The sequence below is a fragment of the Rissa tridactyla genome, chromosome 21, assembly GCF_028500815.1.
Source record: "Rissa tridactyla isolate bRisTri1 chromosome 21, bRisTri1.patW.cur.20221130, whole genome shotgun sequence".
NCBI classification, from domain to species: domain Eukaryota; kingdom Metazoa; phylum Chordata; class Aves; order Charadriiformes; family Laridae; genus Rissa; species Rissa tridactyla.
This window is the reverse complement of record NC_071486.1, coordinates 6,967,368-6,985,471: the sequence shown is the minus strand read 5'-3', so window position 1 is coordinate 6,985,471 and position 18,104 is coordinate 6,967,368. Positions and strand designations below refer to the sequence as shown.

The window sequence follows — 18,104 nt, the reverse complement described above, 5'->3', positions numbered from 1 at the left end:
ATTCATAGACCTTAAAACAGAGCAACAATCAAAACTAGAGTGATTTTTTCAGCTGTCAGTTTGAATGCACCATCCTTGTCATATTTTAAGATTCTTTTAAGAATTATCAGCTGAAAAATATCTTGAAGCAGATGTTTCAATAATAAAGAGGCATGGTGAATAGCAGGTTACACAAGCACAGCTTGTTTACTTCAGGAATTTTCTAAAAAAAACAGTTTAGTTTTAAAGCATCTTTGTTATATAAAAGCAAAATTAAAATGCTTTAAAAAAATTAAGGAAGTTGTGTCTTCTGAGAGCGACAAAACCCAGCCATTTTCTACAACTGATTAACATTACATTAAAGCCAGACAAGAATTCAAGAGCAATACCTGGACGAAAATTATGAAGGTGAAATCTGCTGTTGAAATCATGCCTTCTAATAAAGGTTCACATTTATTTCGTTTTTGGCTTCATTCACAGAGAAGAGAAAGCCTCCTGCCATTGCATAGAAGCAAAATCAGAGTTTCAAGGATTTTAAACAAGTTGTATGCTGGCAGGTAAAGCTAAGCTTTTTTTTTTTTTTTAATAGAAAAGCAACATAAACATATACACAAGAATTTCAATCAAAACTGTCTACCTGAGTGACAAAACTTCCTTCCAGGAATAACTGGGATACAAGCGCTTGATGGCTCAGTCCTAGTGAAAGCTCATTCCCCTAAAGCAGGGGACAGGGAGGAGGTGGGTTTGGAGAACACTGACTGCGCCACTCGCTCTGCCACCAGCCCCAGGTAAATGCCAGCCTCTCTCTGCGCTATTCTACCAGGCCTCTCCTGAGACACAGCAACAAACGGTACAGGGAAGAGAATGGCTCTCCTGAAGGGAACAAAAAAGTACAAATTAAAACCATGGTGTTAAGCAGCACAGTAGCAAAAGCCACATGAGGCCTCGTTATCATTTGCAACTAACACACCAAGAAAGAACAGAATAATTAGAGTGCATTTATGGTGAAATCATTAACACAGTACTCATCGCAGTAAAATTTAAACAAAGGAGTATGTGAAAAGGAAAGGCAGTATGTTCTATGCCAAGAATAATATGTTTATATAAAGACAAATATGAGAAACAAGATTATAAATTACACACACGTACTAATACCCATCCCTTGGCAAGTGCTCGAGAGTCCTCTGCATCTACACACCCGAGACGCAAGCTAATAGCATTCTGTGCGAGGTGGCGCTCAGACTGCTGTAGGACACACCACTGCTACTGCCGAGGCTTTAGAGAAATGGCAGCCTCCAGCAGAAAGCATTTCTTATTCAGTTTTCTTGTTCAGAACCGCACATCTGTCTTCTGACCATTTTCATTATAGCAACGCTGTATGCTCTGGGCTTTCCTTAGTGCGGTAAAATGAACCAACCTCTCCCCCTTTTGTATCAAAACAGAGCAGCTCCCCACGCACTCTCAGGCCGGGAGGGCCACGTTCCAGGCCAGCATCCAGCAGCCCCCACCTAAGGCGCATCAGGGACTGAAGGATCCGAGCCGGCTGCCTCGACTCCTCCGACGAGCAGAGTAACACATTAGTCTGTTTAATCACCCGTCTGGCCTACTGCCAGCTTCCAGAGAAACACAGAATTAGGGTAATGCCTTTCCTCAGAGAGGCAAAATTATCCTAGTGTGTACTCTGATCTCTGTTTTACCACGGCACATTTAGAATTCATCTGATTTTGTGAAAACAGCCTCGGAGTGTGGCGTGCCCTCCTCTCTGCCTTAATTGCCAAACATGCAAATGTTTACCCCCACACAGAGGCTTTGTACCTACCTCAAGCACAAGAGAAAATGTAAATCAATCTTATATACTCAGCTTTGAGTATTATGTCTCAAGTGCTGAATCCTGATCTGAGTCACTGTATTTGTCATCACCATTTTCATTCATTCTGCTTCGGAGAAGGGACCCCCCTGCACAAGCCGACTTTAAACACTTCCATTAACTCCCGTCGGTAGCGGAGGCATTAGGGACTGATCACCACGCAGTCTTACAGTCACCCGAGAAAATGCATCCAGCAGTAAGCTGTCTTCTTGTAAGCTTGCACTACGTTTTCATCAGGAGAGCATTTTGGTAAGATAAGGCCTTGCAGGCTTCAAGATCCTCAAGTCCCAAGAGCATTACGTGATTTAGTGACAGCTACTGACTTGAAAAAAGCCAGTTGGGTACTGAGAACTTGAGTACTACATCCACCAGTCAATCACCTCATTCTCTGTACTAATGCTTCCTAATTCAAATACAGCAATGGATGTGAAGCAGTTAAAGATGTCACCTCGAAAGGCTGCAGACTGTGGGTGAGCGCACACAAAGCATGCATAAGCTTTGCACTGGGACATACTGTATGTGCTGCAAACTGCATAAGGACTGAAAAAATAAAGACTCCACGAGTTGTGAGAACGTGAGTTGCGAAGTCTCCACATGCCCCAGCTGGAAGATAAAACATCAAAGCACAATCTGACACCTTACTGCAGGCCAGGCAACCCAGGTTGGAGATAACGAACAGATGCCGCAGTCAGAGGAAGAGCTCCAGCCACGACTGGGAAAGTCAGCTACGAAACAAATACGTAGGAAATCAAGGTTCAATAGTGTCAGAAGCAGTGAGACTATTTAAAAAATTTAGTCTGAAGGAAACTTTTCATCATTTTAAATCTTGCTCCATTTTTTCATAAAAGATCAGTTTCGATGCAACAGAGCCAACATGCATTCTCTCAGTAATCAAGGGATAAAAGTATGCGCTCTGGAAGCATTTCTCAAGTGGAAGAGCACAAGACTCTGCCCATTTCTTCCCAGATGCTAGTTATAGTGGCCATGAAACCATAATAATTGCCACAGAGTAGCTGTATTCATTAAAGCTCCTTAGTTTGGAAGGAAAACACATTCCTTCCTATGTAGTATCTGGCAACTCAGGCTGCAGAAAGAGAACTTGCAGATAATCAGTAATTTTTCTTACTTTAAGTCGGCAACCTAGTTTTTCTGTATTTTGGCTACCATGCTGCTATGAAGAAAGCAAGCATTCAAAGTTACACTGATGAGTATTTCAGCAATCAGGCTCGCCTGCACATACAAACATCTTTCTGGCTAAATCTGAATGCCGCATGCAACTAGCAGGCACCTTTACGGGATGAACTTAGCACTCAAAGTCAATGAATTTGACTAAAGCAAAATGCTTTTGTTTTTCTTAATGGAAATAAAAGAACCTGCAGCAGTGCCAGCTAGTTACAAGGCTAATGTACTAATCTGAGTAACGCTGGGCAGGGAAGGTCCTCGACCCACACGGCAGCCATCGTTTGGATGCATGCAAGCAGGCGATTAGCTTGAAACCAGCACTTGCCAAGCGTGGCTAAAATACAAATGTAGTCATTATGATGAGCCGGCCTACGTTAGCACGTGTGCACATCCATACAAATATCACATTGCACAAAACCCCTTATTCCTCTGTACTGTCATCTTCCTCACCCAATCAACATGATGATGAATCATACAAAAATAGAGCTTTGGTTATAATCTCAAACATAAACTAGAATGAAGGGATATCTAACTTTTATTTAGATAACTGAGATGTCAGCATCAGTCCAGGTGTGCTGGCAGAGAGCTCGAGACCAGCCCTCTGCAGACTTTGCTCTGTCAACCCCTATCGGTACCAGCATGGAAGATGTTCCTGGTGGGCTGCACGCAGCCAAGCCAGACCTCGGCTGTGGCACCGACGACGCTTGTCCCCAGCCTGTGCCACACTGGTCCTGGTCTCCCTCCTCAGAAAGTAAGGGCAGAGCAAGAAAGGGAAGGACAAATTTCTTCATCAACAAAATGGTCCATCATTTCTGATGTGCAGTTAACAGATGGCATTCAAATTAACATTCATGTCTTTCAAGTGTCTTATCAAACAAGACTAAACAGCATCTTGAAATTTCCATTTTAAATTTTCTATGAGCTTGCTGGAAGTATCACAGACAGATTTTACTGCTGTCAACTAAAGCTGTTGCTGCCTTTAATGAAGGACTACACCACTACTCGAAACAAAGCACTCCAATCCCCCAATATGCTTTGAAGGCCACTGGGACACCTGCGCAGACCCCACCAGGAAAACGGAGCCAGCTCTTAAACACCAAAGCTACCCTTCTCAAATGTGGAGGCAGACCATGAGCATCAAGGCCTCATACACACCCTAAAATTCAGAGGCAAGACAACAAATTCCTCGCTGTTGTGGTAGAGACCCCTGGAGGTGGATCCCCTCAGACTTCTGTCCCAATAGCACTGGAATCCAAGGAGCCATCGGGCGGGCAGAGGCCTGCTGGCAGAGGCACTCCATGCCTTTCACCATGACCGTTCATTTGAGAGACAGCAGTTTTGACTGGAGAAAAACATGGAAAATGGGACCTTAAAAGCAGTAATGCCATTAAGGGTCTCTGGGAATTGAGACATACTGTGAGCGCACCACGGACCACCAGCTCCCCATCCCTCGCTCCCTTCACCACCACCACCCGCCCATCCCCAGCATCTTCCCAGCTGCCTTCAGAAGGTCGGAAGCTCCGGATCCCTCGGGAACAGAAGGGCTGGAAGGGAAGCCAAATACAAAGTCACAGGTCTTCACAGAGGACACCTTGTCAACAACTTTCCTAATTACATATACCCTAACTGGAATACCGCCACTGAGCATTACTGTGGCAATCTTGCAAAAAAAAAAAAAAAAAAAACAACAAAAAAACAAAAAAAAAAACAAAAAAACCCCAAACCAGTATGCTTTAAAATACTGTATTTAAGGACATCAACAAAGAAAGTTACTGCAAAAATCATCTGATGTGGTAAATACGCTTGCAATATGTTCCAGTACGGGAAAAATTGCTGGATCTGAAGCTTCATTTTGATTTGTTCTGAAAGTTATATAAAGTCAGCATAAAAATGCTAGTTCTCTTTTTACAACTCAACCTAGCGTTCCATTTACAAGCTCTGGATGACTCTGCTAAACAGCACAGGTCTTTGCAAGACTCCAGCAGTAGTTCCCTTCTGTTGAGAAAACTGTTCCTGTATTTTAACCAGTGACTAAACCCACAGGAGAATTCTGCTCTTATCTTTTGGCAGCTACGCTGCCACACAACGCTTGCTTAGTGAGAGCCTTATTCACAGTCTGTCGATACCCTGCTGAAAGTCTATTTGAAAATCCACTACACCAAAATACTTGGATTTCATTAAACCAACCGGTGAACCTTTGAAAACTAACAAACAGACTTGCTTCTAAAAAAGCAACTCACTCTCCTCATCAACAGTATTTATTCACATGTCAAATAGTTTAATTCTTCACTACAGTTTTAACCCACTTGCTGGAATCAGAAGCCAGTCCTGTTGATCTCCTGGACCCTTTTCCCATTGGCACCGTGTTCCCCACCTCTGACCCCTTCCACACCACTGACGATTTAAGCAACAGGCAACACACTGCTGGTGGTACTTCATATTTGGAACTCCTGATGAACATCATCTGGTGTTGGCCATTTTCTACTATTCATTGTATCAATTTCTTCTAAACCTTTTCTGCCAGTTTTAACTTGACAGTTTGAGACGTCTCTCTGTTATGGAAAGTCCCAGTGCAGGAATACCTCTATTCCCCCCTATAGTAAACAGAAGAAATTCCTCTGATCTTCTAACTATAGTTTCATCTTCTACAAGCTTTCTCTTTAAGAGAGATTTATTATTATTTTCTATCTTAAACAATTTCTCAATTTTTTTTAATCCTCTTATTTTACATTTAACTTGCAGCTGTTCGTTTTTCTATTTTCTTCATTCAGATGAGATTTCCAATTTTGGAAATAAAGACAAATCTTTCAAAGCCTACCAGGCTTCTGTAGGTGCTTTTAAGGTGTGGGTTTGTTTGTGTTTTGCTTTTTAATTTGTTTAACGGGTGATATGCATCAGGACCAACTGCAGTGTCTCTATACAGAAGATGACTTTTCATTAGTGGTCAAATGAGGAAAGTCTGATTTAAAATATGTATTACCTAAAGTCAAACAGCAACCCAGCAGTTATGACAGTAGTACAGGACAGGTGTTAAACAAAGAAGCTGTATAAGAGATATTACAGACTTCAGTCAGAGAAATACTGATTTCAGTTTGGATTCAGAGAGAAATGGTTTACCAGAAGCAGTTTCTTTCTAAGGCATTGCGCTCACACCTGGATTGTCTGACCAGGAAAGCGGTAAATCTGAAGCTCGTTACGTGGTGAATCATTAGCTCATGTGACTGCAGGTACCACTATTCTGCATTAACTTGACATTTGACAGGCATGTTGATAAACCACAGTGATCTGATATCATTAGTTAACTAAAGTGTACTCAAAATTAATCCAAATTTATGGAAAAAGAAAAGGCAGAGTTTGTTCCCGGCGGATGGCAAGTCAGACACGGCGGCAGGTAGCGGTGTCTCAGCGGCCAGCCCTGCTCCCACCTGCACCCGGCTTCGAGCGATCACACAAACACCCCGAAAACCCTCAAATGGGGTTTCCCCGAGCCGCGCACCGCGGGCAGCCGCTGCCGCGCGCGAAGGGCGGCGGGCAGGGACCCTCCGGGAGCGACGGAGCCTCCGAACCCCCCGCTCGGCCGCCCCCGCCCCGCCGAGCCCCGCACAGGGGTCGCGTCTACGGGATACCGGAGCAAGGCGGCCCCCTCACCCCGAGCCGCCACAAGGCGGAGGCCGAGGCAGAGCGGGCGGCGGCGGCCGGGGACCGGGCCCGCGCCCCGCCGGGACAGCGGCGCCCCCGGGCACCGGTGGCGGGACCGCGCCGGGCCCCGCGGAGGCCAGCGCGCTGCCGAGGCCGGCGGCCCCCGACGGGCCGGGGTAGAGAGCGCCGCCCGCCACCACCACCCCCCCCCGCCCCGCCCGGCGGCGGCGCCCTCCCGCAGCCGAGGAAACTTTCCGGGCCCGGCACCCGCCCCCCGCCGCCCGCCGCGGCCCTCCCGCCGCCCCGCAGGGCGCCGGCGCGGCTGGGCCTAGCCGCGGCCGGCGGGGCGGGCCGCGGGTCCGGCGCGGCCTGCGGCGGCCGAGCTCACCTGGGCGCACGGTCTTGAGGCGCACGGGCTCCCTGAAGTGCCGGACGACGGCCAGCGTGTCGCGGTGCGTGAGGCCGCTGACGGGGGTGCCGTTCACCTCCAGCAGCACGTCGCCCGGCGCCGGCGCCTTGCCCGAGAGCAGCGCGGGGCCCGGCGCACCCTCGCCGCCCGGCGGCAGGCGGCCCGCCAGGTAGGGGAACTCGCCGCGCTCGGCGCCGCCGCGCAGGAGGTCGGGGTCGGGGCCCGCCGGGCCGCCCCAGGACACCACGCACTCCTGCACCTTGCTCAGCCAGTGCCGCTTCTTCCGCAGCGTCTTGGACATGCCGCCCCTCGGGGCGCCGCTGCCCGCCCCGCGCCGCCGCTCCCTCCCCGGCCGCGGCTGCCGCCCGACTGCCGCCCCGCCGCGGCGGCGCCCCGCCCGCCCCGCCGCGCCCCGCCCCGCCGCGCGCGCCCCCCGCCGCCCGGACACGCCCCCGCCGCGCGCCCCCGCGCCCCGGACACGCCCCCCGCCCCGGCCGCCGGCCCCCCGGGGCGGGGCTTCAGCCGTCACGGGCAGCGCGGCCGCCGCGACGGGCATCGCCCGCCCCCGGCCCTGCTGGGCGCCTCGGCCGGGAGCAGCCTCTCAGCCGGGGCCCGCCTCGGCCGGGAGCCCCCTCGACCGGGAGCCCCTGTCAGTCAGGAGCCCCCTCGGCCACGCTCTCCCCTCAGCCGGGGCCCACCTCCATCAGGAGCCCCCATCAGACAGAATCTCCCCTCAGTCAGGGGCCCCCTCGGCCGGGAGCCCCCTCGGCCGGTTGCCCCCCAGACAGGATCTCCCCTCAGTCAGCGCCCGCCTCAGGCAGGGTCTCGTCTCGGCCAGGGCCCGCCTCGGCCTGGCCGGGCTGTGCTGTGTGGCGGCGGTTTGGAGAACCTCAGCGGCAGGGGGGCTGCCTTCCCCTCGGCCGCTCTGCCCCTTCCTCCCCGCAGCAGCCCCCGTGCTTCTACCCTCCTTCCCCCAGTGCCTGGCTCCCACGCTGGCATGGGCTGTGCCTGCTCCTGTCTCCTTTCAAGGTGCATTTACTGTGGCACAACTCCACGGGCGCAGATACCACTCTCCACGTGGCCACCATCACTCCAGCCTGTTGGTTTAAAGCTGGCTCGAGCACGTAGGGCCAAAGCAGTGTCAGAACAGCAGCTACAGTTTAAACATACCCATGAAGACACTTTTTCAACTGGAAAACACAAATCCAGTGTGTTTGCTCTGCACATGAGCTTTTTTATTTAGCCGTGTATCAAAGGATTTCAGTGTAGCCATTAGCTCGTGCCAGGTACGGATTACACGCCAGGTACACACAATGAAAATCATGGCGCTTGGGACCATAGCACAACGCTTAACAAGTGGCACACTAAAACCTGCTAACGGCGGGGAAGTTCGTTCAAAATCAATGTCACCACCGTAAAAGCTGAAAATTAATCCTTGCAAAGCTTTATGGTTCAAATCGAAAATTTCTCCACCCAGTCCCCTTCAGTTTTTCTCTTACTCAGAGGCTGAATTTCCACTGCAAATCTCTTCTGCCACCTGCGATGCTTTAGGAGTGCCTCGAAGCTGCAGCTGCGCCCCGCGGGCTGAAGCCCTTCCAGAGCATCGGGGCTGCACTAAACCCTGCGCCCGAGGAGGTGGAGCGTTGCCGTTGTTTGCAAATAGAGAGGTGTGACTTCGCATAGCTCAAATACTTCTTCCCTTTGCACAGGAGGAAGTGAAACGGACGGTATCTGCAGAGTCCAAAGACTGTTTGCTGAGTTGTAAAACAATGGATTTTTGCTTCCATTGCCGCGTCCCTGTGTTCACTTCAGTTTGCGCAACAGAAGACATGAGAACTATCGCATTTCAACACGGAATGTTTTGCAATGGTAAAGAGCAGCAAGTGGTTAATTTCTGCATAGCACAGAAACCACTGAGAAACCTGCTCACCACAAACACCAGTAACTTCTGGGTGTTTCCCAGTTCTTACAGGTTCCTCTACCTTAAAGGCCTGTTGGCCTATGACTTACGTAGCAGCCAGTACCAAAAAAGCAAGAATGCTTCCAAAGAAGTTAGAAGAATGCCAATCTTATAACAAAGCCGTGCTTGCTGGGATAAAACAATGTAATCTAAACTCGTCTGGGGACATTAACCAAATGCTCCCAATACCCCTGAGGTGTGACGCCTGCGGCGTTAATGGAGTCGTGAGGAGCGCAGGTTTAGCTCCGTGTGCTTGGTGCTATTTGAGGTTCATCGGGCTGCTTGCCAACAGGCATGGAAAAAACTGCCAGAGATAAATTTTCTTTCACACTTGCAGAATGGAAGCAAGAAGGCTGAAAGCTTTGTGGCGTTCGCGATCTGGACATTAAAAGGGACACTGTCACATTATTTAAAACCAACCTTCAATATTTTTCACGGGAATTGTGACACCAGGCATGATGTGCTCATTTATGAGCCGCTGACAGTGGCCTGCACCAGACGTTCCAGAGAATACACCCAATTGTATGTAGGCAGCACAGGAACCTCAAGGAGATGAGTGTCCCTTTGGCTCCAGGGTTAGCAGTTTATCCATCGCCCCCCTGTCCACCCCATCTGCTGAAAATGCAACTCAGTCTCTTCAGTCTCTTCGCTGGCTGAGGCTTTCGAACCTCGCGGTGAGATCCCCACTGTGCTTACACACCTGAAATGGGGCACAGCTTCCGAAACGCTGAGCTTGACATGCTAGCTAATAACGCGAATAACAAAAGCAAGTCACGAAGCTGCTGTTCCTTCAGTGAAAGTCCTGTTCTCTTTAGCAGTATGCTTCAATATACATTTGAAAGCCAAAAAAAGCTGCCTAATCCTTTGTAAATTTTATGAAGCTCCTTACCTGCGCAATGCCAGTAAGTTCCGCAGGTTAGTTATCCATCACATGAACGATAATCCCCTTCTGGAGCTGCTCGTCTACCCTTCAGTCTCGCTGTATTCTGAGAGAGTAAACAGTGTTAAACGTATGTATTTTCTCAGCATCGCTCACTAATCACCCATCTCCTCCTCATGCCCGGGGTGTGGGTGCACTGGCCGCATGTGGAAACCCAGCAGATGCGCGAGGCCTCTCCCAGGCGGTGACTGCAGCTCGCGGGGCTCCTTGGGGACTGGAGTCCCTGCTGTCACCTCTGCTGGGGTCACTGCACCCTTCAGGGTGGGTGTTGCTGGAGATGGGGGCGGCCCCCCGGCCACCCCGCGGTTTTGGGTAGCCCACCCCACGCAGCACATCTCACCCCACAGGACCTGCTTCATTGTCCCATCACGAACAAGCTCTGAAACATGAACAAACTGCTTGGGAACTGACAGACAAGTTTCATTCTCGTTTATGCCACATGACGAGGAGTGCATTGGTCCTGCTTTCCTTCCTCCCATCTGATTACTCACTGCAGCTCAGACATGCGAAGTGTCTGCACCACCTCGCAGCGATCGGAAGGAACGTGCTCTCACCCCCACCAGCCCCAGGTGTGTGTTTAGTGTGTGTTTACTGAGCACAAGCATTTGAAATCTCAGCGAGCTAAAGGGGCCATCAAAGAGACATCAGTGCTCCAGCATCTCCGGCTCATCACCCGTCATGCCATGGCAGCTGCCATCCCTCTGCCGTTGGCATCGGCACACACGTACGGATGCCACGAGAACAGGGTGCTGGGCTCTGCCATGTCAGAGCTGAGGAAATAAACTGCTTCAAGACAGCACAACTTCTTGGTAGGCAGGAAAGCAAAGTTTGTTTATCACACTGCCAAAGTTCAAAGGAAATCAAAACAGCAAAAACATGTCAGACTGCTGTTTAATTAGAAGGTGAAGACACACTTTCTCGGAGAGGACAGAAAGGGAATTCTGGTGTTACATTTGGACTCCTCGCAAGTCCTTCTCCTAGTGCCCAACACTCGCAATGCAACTGTCTGTGCTACCTGCAGTTCATCAGCCCCGTGCTTACAGGGAAGAGAGCCAGACAGAGGTAAAATACTCGTGCAACATGTACACACACAAAATGAGAACAATTCCATCCTCAGCAAGGATGAAATGAAGCAAGTTGCACCAGGACAGAGCACTGTGCAGGCATTGGTATGTGTAGAAGTGTGTTACTTGCTGTCCTCCCAGGGCCTGGGCACACAGCAGCTCCGACTGTCTCACAACAATACTACCTGACCGCAATGCTGTTAGAGAACCAGCGGCGATGGTTGACTGCACTGCATTAACTGACAACAAAAATAGTTGTCAGGCAGGAGCAGCAGGCACAGCGTTCCTTCCTAACAGAAGCACTCATCTCAAACACGGGGTAACAAATTATTCAGTAAGCTACGTGCCTCTAAAGAAGCACAAACAAATCACTGTTGGATAAGGATGGTTCGAAGCCAGGCATTTGCTATTCTGTGGACAGACACATCCAGGACGGTCTATTTGAAAAATTGCGTGACCCTAAGATACAGTTATCTGAAAGCAAACTTTTAAACACATCATAAATTAACTTGTACAGGAGGAAAAGCGGCCATGCAAGCAGATCTTACCAAGGAATTCTGTCAAGATCCAAAAAAGCTTAGAAAATAAACCCAAGTCTTAATAGAGATCTGTGCCAACCTGCGCTGACTAAGCCCTGGGTGCCTGGACTCCTCACCTGGGAACAGCAGGTGCGTGAGCTGTAGATCAGTATCATTGAATGCTTCACCGATACAAAGCCACCCCATAAATCTGCCTGTATTTAATACGCGCATCGGCACAGCATGCAAACGAGAGGCAAAACCAGCAAGGACAGCATTCACGCAGCATTACGTCCTTCTCTCTCCCCCACATCTGTCTCCCACAAATAAAAAACCACCCCTGAGCAACACAGAGATTTAGTGGTCATTGCATACGATAGGCCCTGATTGTCTTGTAAATAATCATGTACAGTTTTCAAACAACGGGAGCGTTGGTCTGGGAATTTACTCTGTTTTGACCAAGACTTTACAGTAAATTGAGTCAGATCCTCTGTATGCCTCAACTTCCCAGCTGCACATTTAACAATATTTCATACCTGAAACACCACAAATTCCTTTAAACTAATGCTCATAAAATGAAAGAAACCTCTGTGGAAGGAGGCTGTGTATAGGCAGATCCCTGCAATGGAGAACATGAAAATAAATGACACCAAATGGTCTGCTTGCTTGACGCAAGCACCTGCCAACAGGTTAAAAGCTTGAACAACTGAGGAGCCTGCTCCTGACCTGTGTGGTACATGCTCTGAACAATGACAGCAGTGTTGGGTTACCCTCAAGCTGGAAAAAAAAAAAAAAAGTGGGGGGAGAGAACAACAAATAAGGTACTGCTGAAAGATGGGAACTAATTTCCATTGCAGTTGTAATGCAGGTACGTACGGAGCACACAGTGATGTGTTCTCAAGCACTTTTCATCTACTTTGCTGTTTCCTGCGCAGCTCACCCTCAAGAGTCAAAATTTCCAGAATAAAAACGGTAACTACAGAGATTGCTCCACGTATGCCTGCTGCGAGTGCGCTCGGTTGCTGCTGTAGCTTTCTGTATAGGAGTTAACAAGATGATCTAAGAGGACTTGTCAAAGTGAATAAAGAAGCAGCCTATGCAAATACCCCTCAGCTGCTCGCTCTGGGACGCGCACAAATCGTCTGCAATGCAATGTGATCAAGTGCTGCGGATGCCGACGAATGTAAAGGGGGGATAAAGGCCCAGCCAAACAGTGAGCTGAGAGTCACGCAGGCATACGGGATCACAGCTAAGTATGGGCTTGAAGTCTACATATTGGATTTAGAGCCTAAAAGTAGTAATGGAGCGTGTAAGTCTAGATCTAGAGCTTAGTGCTTTGCAGAAAAATCGAGGCTGGAGGAACCGGGTGGGATGCTCAGAGACAGCTCGGGGAGGCAGCGGGACTTGGAGGGTCAGGCAGGGAGGACACAGCGCGGCAGGGCCATGGCAGCGTTGGCAGGGGCTGTGGTGGCAGAGTGCTGGTAAAGGAGCTGGGTGTTTGCAGTCAGGGCTCAGGAAATGGGTGCACGTCCCAGCCCTTAGTGAGAACTGACCTGATCTCTGCTGGTCCCATCGCCGGGTGCTTTCCCTTCTGCATCACTGCGGGGAGATGTCCCCCCTTTGCTGTGCTGAGGCACTGGGACATTTCACAAGCAGCCACAAGGCTGTTATCGTAGGCCCTTACCCTGCTACAGCAGAAGTCCTTTCCTTCCCGTGCGTCCAGAGGACGGATGGCTGCTGCCGAGTCCTCTGGCTGGCGGTGGCTGTGCCGGCGATGACTGTGCCGGCGATGGGATGGAACGCGGCTGACGGGTGTCACGGGCGAGCTCTGCGCCACAGACCAGACTCACCGGCAGAGACCAGGCGGTTTGCAGCGATGCCCTCAGATCTGAGCGCTTCCCAAGTCCGGGATTTATTTATCATGGGGGGTTTTCGGAGGCGAACCTTTGCCCCTTACAGCGCTGTGTGCTGTGTGGTTTAGGCCACTGCGAGGTCAGGACTTGAACCTTTTGACTCGAATCAGACAACTTAGGAGTTGAGAAAAAGGATTTGTTTCTTGCTCTTCTAAGTTAGACATGTTTGTCTACTTATGTACTGGAGGGAGGGCTTTTTCTCTGTGAATCCATAATGATTCATAGAAGCAGAATTACCCGTTGCAAATGGTTCCTCTAAAGAGTTTACCAAAACCAAGTCAATTCAACACAGTTTGAACTGCTACTTCTGATACCCTATTTAGAGCATTTATCAGAAGCAGCAGAAGCTATTGATTTGACGATGTTTTTCCGTGTTCATCGTTTCAGCCATTTCTCTCCATTTGGGTGTGTTTCTGATCATCACCCTCTGATACCCCTTGCTTGAACCCTCTCCCTGGTGTCAGCCTGCTTCCCCAGCAGCCGGGTTAGCATCTGTAAGCGGTTCAGCTCTGTCAGTGGTTTTACATCTTTAATAGGATCTGAAATATCTGTAGCAGCCTTGTCAAGTTTTATAGTCCTGTTCACAGGGATTTGGGATAGCTGACATAGTCCAAAACCCTATCCCAGTCTCTGCCTGATAAATGTAATCCCCAGCTCCTCTCTGATTCCTGCTCCTTTTCACCAGTCACTTTTTCTCTCCTAACTGGGTATCGGCTGGGCGAGCCGGGAGGGAGCTGGCCCTGGCGGGGGGAGCAGCCCCACAGCCACGCCGTGTCCGTACAGTTGAACTGCCCTGGAAAACGCAGAGGAAAATCCCGTTTCCTGAGAGCAGTTTCCCACTCCTGTAAGTCATTGCCTTCTGGGGCCCGAGAGTCCTGCCGTTATTTGCAGGCTGCGCTCTGCTCTGCTCTTGTCTTTCAGAGACAAACTGGTTCTATCACAGCAACAAAGGTTTGAACCAGAGATGAGGGGTGAGATGCTCTCCTGCCTCCCCGGTTACATCCACCCTATCGAAAGAGGAGCCATCAGGGAGGAGAGGGTGGGTGAGCTGCAACAACACGCTGAAAATTGTCTTTATTTCTAGAAAATAGAACGAAGGAGGAGCAATGGAACGTTGGGACCAGGAAAACATGTCTCCTGCCCCTCCTGCGTGCGGTCACCTGCCTCTGCGAGATGCAACGAGCACCAGCCCTCTCGGGGGTCGCTCCCCGGTGCCTGAAGATTCCAGACTAACACAACCAGCCTTTTGTTTTGTCCCTATTGTACACGTAGCCACCTTTGTCACTTCGAGGAGCTCTTCCAACTGCGCTAACATTTCAGAAAGCCCCATTTGAACCAATAAACCTTGCCCAGCTGAAGAAGGATGGCTGCGTTTGTAATTCCTAGCAACATGGAAATTCATATCTGGTTACATTACTCTGTACAAAGCTATATGATTAATACATTTCTTTTCTTTCCATGATTAGTATTTAAGCAGCGGCAATGACATGCAAGGGGTTTTGCAGACTTATTTAGAAAAGACTGTCCCCATTCTTCCTTTTTTAATGTTAATAATGTAGTTAGAGTCTCAGTAGACCTGTCATAAAAAATATTATCAAAGGAACCAAGATAAGTGCAGAATTATTAGCTGTTTGGAAAAATCCAGACACATCACAGAAAGCAATAATAACACAAAATAACTTTGATAAAAGTTTTAAAGAAAGCTTTTTTTACAGCCCCAGCAGTAATTACAGCTCATATTGAAATAAGCTTCTTACAGTGGGTTGAAGTTAATTTACATTTTAGTACCAGAAATCGAATCACGCATTCTGACAGAACAGACTTCACCTCAAGGGAGGGTCATTCAGGTATTGCTACTATCGATGAAGAATGTGGCAAAAAATACACCTGGGGTTTGGAGGAGATCTGTGGAGAGACTTCTGGCCCCTCTGTTTCGCTCCTCAGCAAGGGGCAGGAGCACAAAGTGGTGGAAAAGGGACTCCAAGGGTCCCACCAGCAGAGCCCTCCCCGAGCTTCACCCTGGGTGCCGGCACAGCTTGAGCATGAGTGCTGCCCCCGACACCCCCAGCGAGGGGACAGCGGCCCCTGTGCGCCCCGGGGCTCCGGGGGTCCAGCTCGGAGCAGGGCTGCCAGCGGCACCCTGGGGACCCTGTCCCAGCCGCCCCCCATCCCTCGGAGCAGCTCGCCCAGACCTCCCTGCACTCCAGAAATAACGGTCCCCTTATTTCCCTGGCTGCCATGGCAATCTTGCTGTGAGGTGACACGGCTCAGCATCCTCGAACAGAAACAAAGCGTCATCTTTCCACTGCACCGTGTCCGGTTCCTAGGTGGGGTTTCTCCACTTCCCCGTGGTTTTCAGCACATTTGAGAGGCAGGCTTGGAATCAGAGGCCATGTACAAACGTCACTGTTCCTCGAAAAGCGCTGGCGAGACACCTTTCTCTAAGTTGTTATTTTTTTCCTCCCTTCCTCCCCATGCCCAGGCATATCGGCCAGACAAAAATACCACCACTGCGTTATGACATCCATAATTCTGTTCTATTTTAATTCAGTTTTAAAATTATTGCTCTAAACACAGCGAGACAGATTTTTCTAGGTTCTTTTTTTCCCGGCAGTGTTTATACAGCAATACATGTCACTGTAGACCAAAACCTGGTTAGTACTTCTGGGTTTTGTTATCGAGCTAATAGCAAAGGACTCTCTTGGAGTAAATGGGATGTAATAGAAGCTTCATAGGTTTGCCATTATACTTTACCATTATCATTTAGAGCTAGTTTCTTTTGTAGTCATTAATGAGTAATGACAATATAATACTCTTCAAAGCTCACCATTCCAGCACCAACCTTTCCTCTGACTTATAATTAAGATGTCAAAATTAATTTCCCTCACAGAAAGCAGGGACTTTTCTTTCTTTGCTGATGGATCTATTTTACAGATATCAATTCTCAGCTTCCACAGCTGAGACCTTGCTGTGAAGGACGCTGTGGTGGAGGACAGGGTTCTCCATTTTTCAGTGTCAGCCCTCAAAAGCACTTCCACTAAGAAAGAAAAGAAGAAAAAAAAAGAGTGACCAGTTGGTAGCTGGCCCCTGCGGCTCAGGCACGATCTGTTACCAACATAAGGGTCGGGAATCATAGAACCGTTTAGAATCATTTTAGGTTGGAAAAGAATCATTTTAGGTTGGAAAAGACCTTTAGGATGATCGAGTCCCAGCTGCCAGGGACTTGCGCTGGTCTCCACAGTGCCTTTCATTTTCGGGTGGATGGAACACGATGTCGCGAGGACAGGCAGAAGCATCTCAGAGAAAGGTGCCAAGACAAGAAAAGCGCAAAGACGTGGTCCAGGCTGCAGAGCTGTGCCTCGGAGATGCTACCAGGGCTGCACACCGGAGAGGAAGAGCGTTCCCCGGGCGTCAGACGTGCCGAAATGCTGCCGTTCGGCAGTGTTTCGGTACGTCTGATGCCCGGGGAACGCTCTTCCTCTCCATTTGCCTTCGGCCAGCCTAAGTGGCAGAGATGTGGGTATCCTCGAGAATACCCTCATCCGATTAAACATTCATGCCCTCTTGCTTCTTCTCATGTATTTTTATTACTAACAGGTTTCTCGGCTGGTAACACACCGGCAAATACGTGATTCAGTCTGGCTCGCTGACTGCCACTGCCGGCTGTCTCCGTTACACCGCCATCCTCCAACATTTAACGAGCGTGGAACCGGGGATTCACTCTCTGCGTCCTGGCTCGGGATCCCTGTCCTGGCTCGGCACAGCACGGGAGGGTGCAAACCCCCTCCTCCATCCCCCTCTCAGCCCCAGGAGACGCAGGAGGGGCTCCTTGGGGCTGAAACGCCACTTGTGCACCTGCTGTCACGTTACAGAGGCTCCATTGCTGCAACAAATCCCTTTCTTTTCCCACACGCGCTGCGAACATAGCAATTACCTTAGCATCTCACGGGGCTGGGGGGGGGAGCTGGGAAGCTTAATTAATTTTTGAGTTTTTGCTTTGTGCTCTCAAAACGCAGCATGTTTAGTTCCTTCATTACTTCACAGTTAGTAGCGTTATTTATTCGAGGTAGGGCAGCCCCCCCAAAGCCTGCGTGATGGCGGGTTCCCGATGCCGTACGGAGCACGGGCAGCGGGAGGGGTGGTCCCGGCATGGGAATTCAGGGTGGGCTTGGGAGGTGTCAGTGGCTCCCCCAGCATGTCTCTAGGGGGGGACACTGCCTGCCTGTCCTCACTGCTCCCCCAGACCCCCAGCACTGGCAGCAGATGGATGTCGCAGAGCGGGACAGCTGCCTGCTCCGACCGCGAGCCAGCGTCCCTGCAGCTGCCACAGGCTCCCTGTCACCCACCAGTGCGCCGGGGGCACCCTCCCCAGGTGGGGCTGCGTCTGTGCGTGACTACAAGCCACAGGGTGGGCAGTGGCCACGGCAGTGCGGCCCCCGGTACCTGCACACGCTGTCATCCGTGGGGAAGAGGCCATCCAGTAGGAGTGGACGCGGTGCCCAGAGGTGACGCTGAGCCCCTGCTCATGGCAAGGCAGCCTTCGTGCTCAGCTGCTTATGAAGACCTATCAAGACAAAAATTAAACAGGCCATTAAGCAGCACTCCAGTGGATTAGTGTTAGTCTGTCTCCCTT

At 50.0% G+C, this 18,104-nt stretch overlaps 1 protein-coding gene across 3 annotated transcripts in view; it reads right to left on the bottom strand.

Annotated features, from left to right (window-relative positions):
* MAGI3 (membrane associated guanylate kinase, WW and PDZ domain containing 3) overlaps positions 1–7,429 on the bottom strand; it is a 68,582-nt gene extending 61,153 nt beyond the window's left edge. For all 3 annotated transcript variants that reach the window (XM_054181412.1, XM_054181413.1, XM_054181415.1), the window contains exon 1: positions 7,056–7,429. In XM_054181412.1, the coding sequence (XP_054037387.1) occupies positions 7,056–7,377 (322 nt within the window). In that variant the 5' untranslated portion in view covers positions 7,378–7,429. The remainder of the gene's footprint in view (positions 1–7,055) is intronic.
* Positions 7,430–18,104: the final 10,675 nt, after the last annotated feature.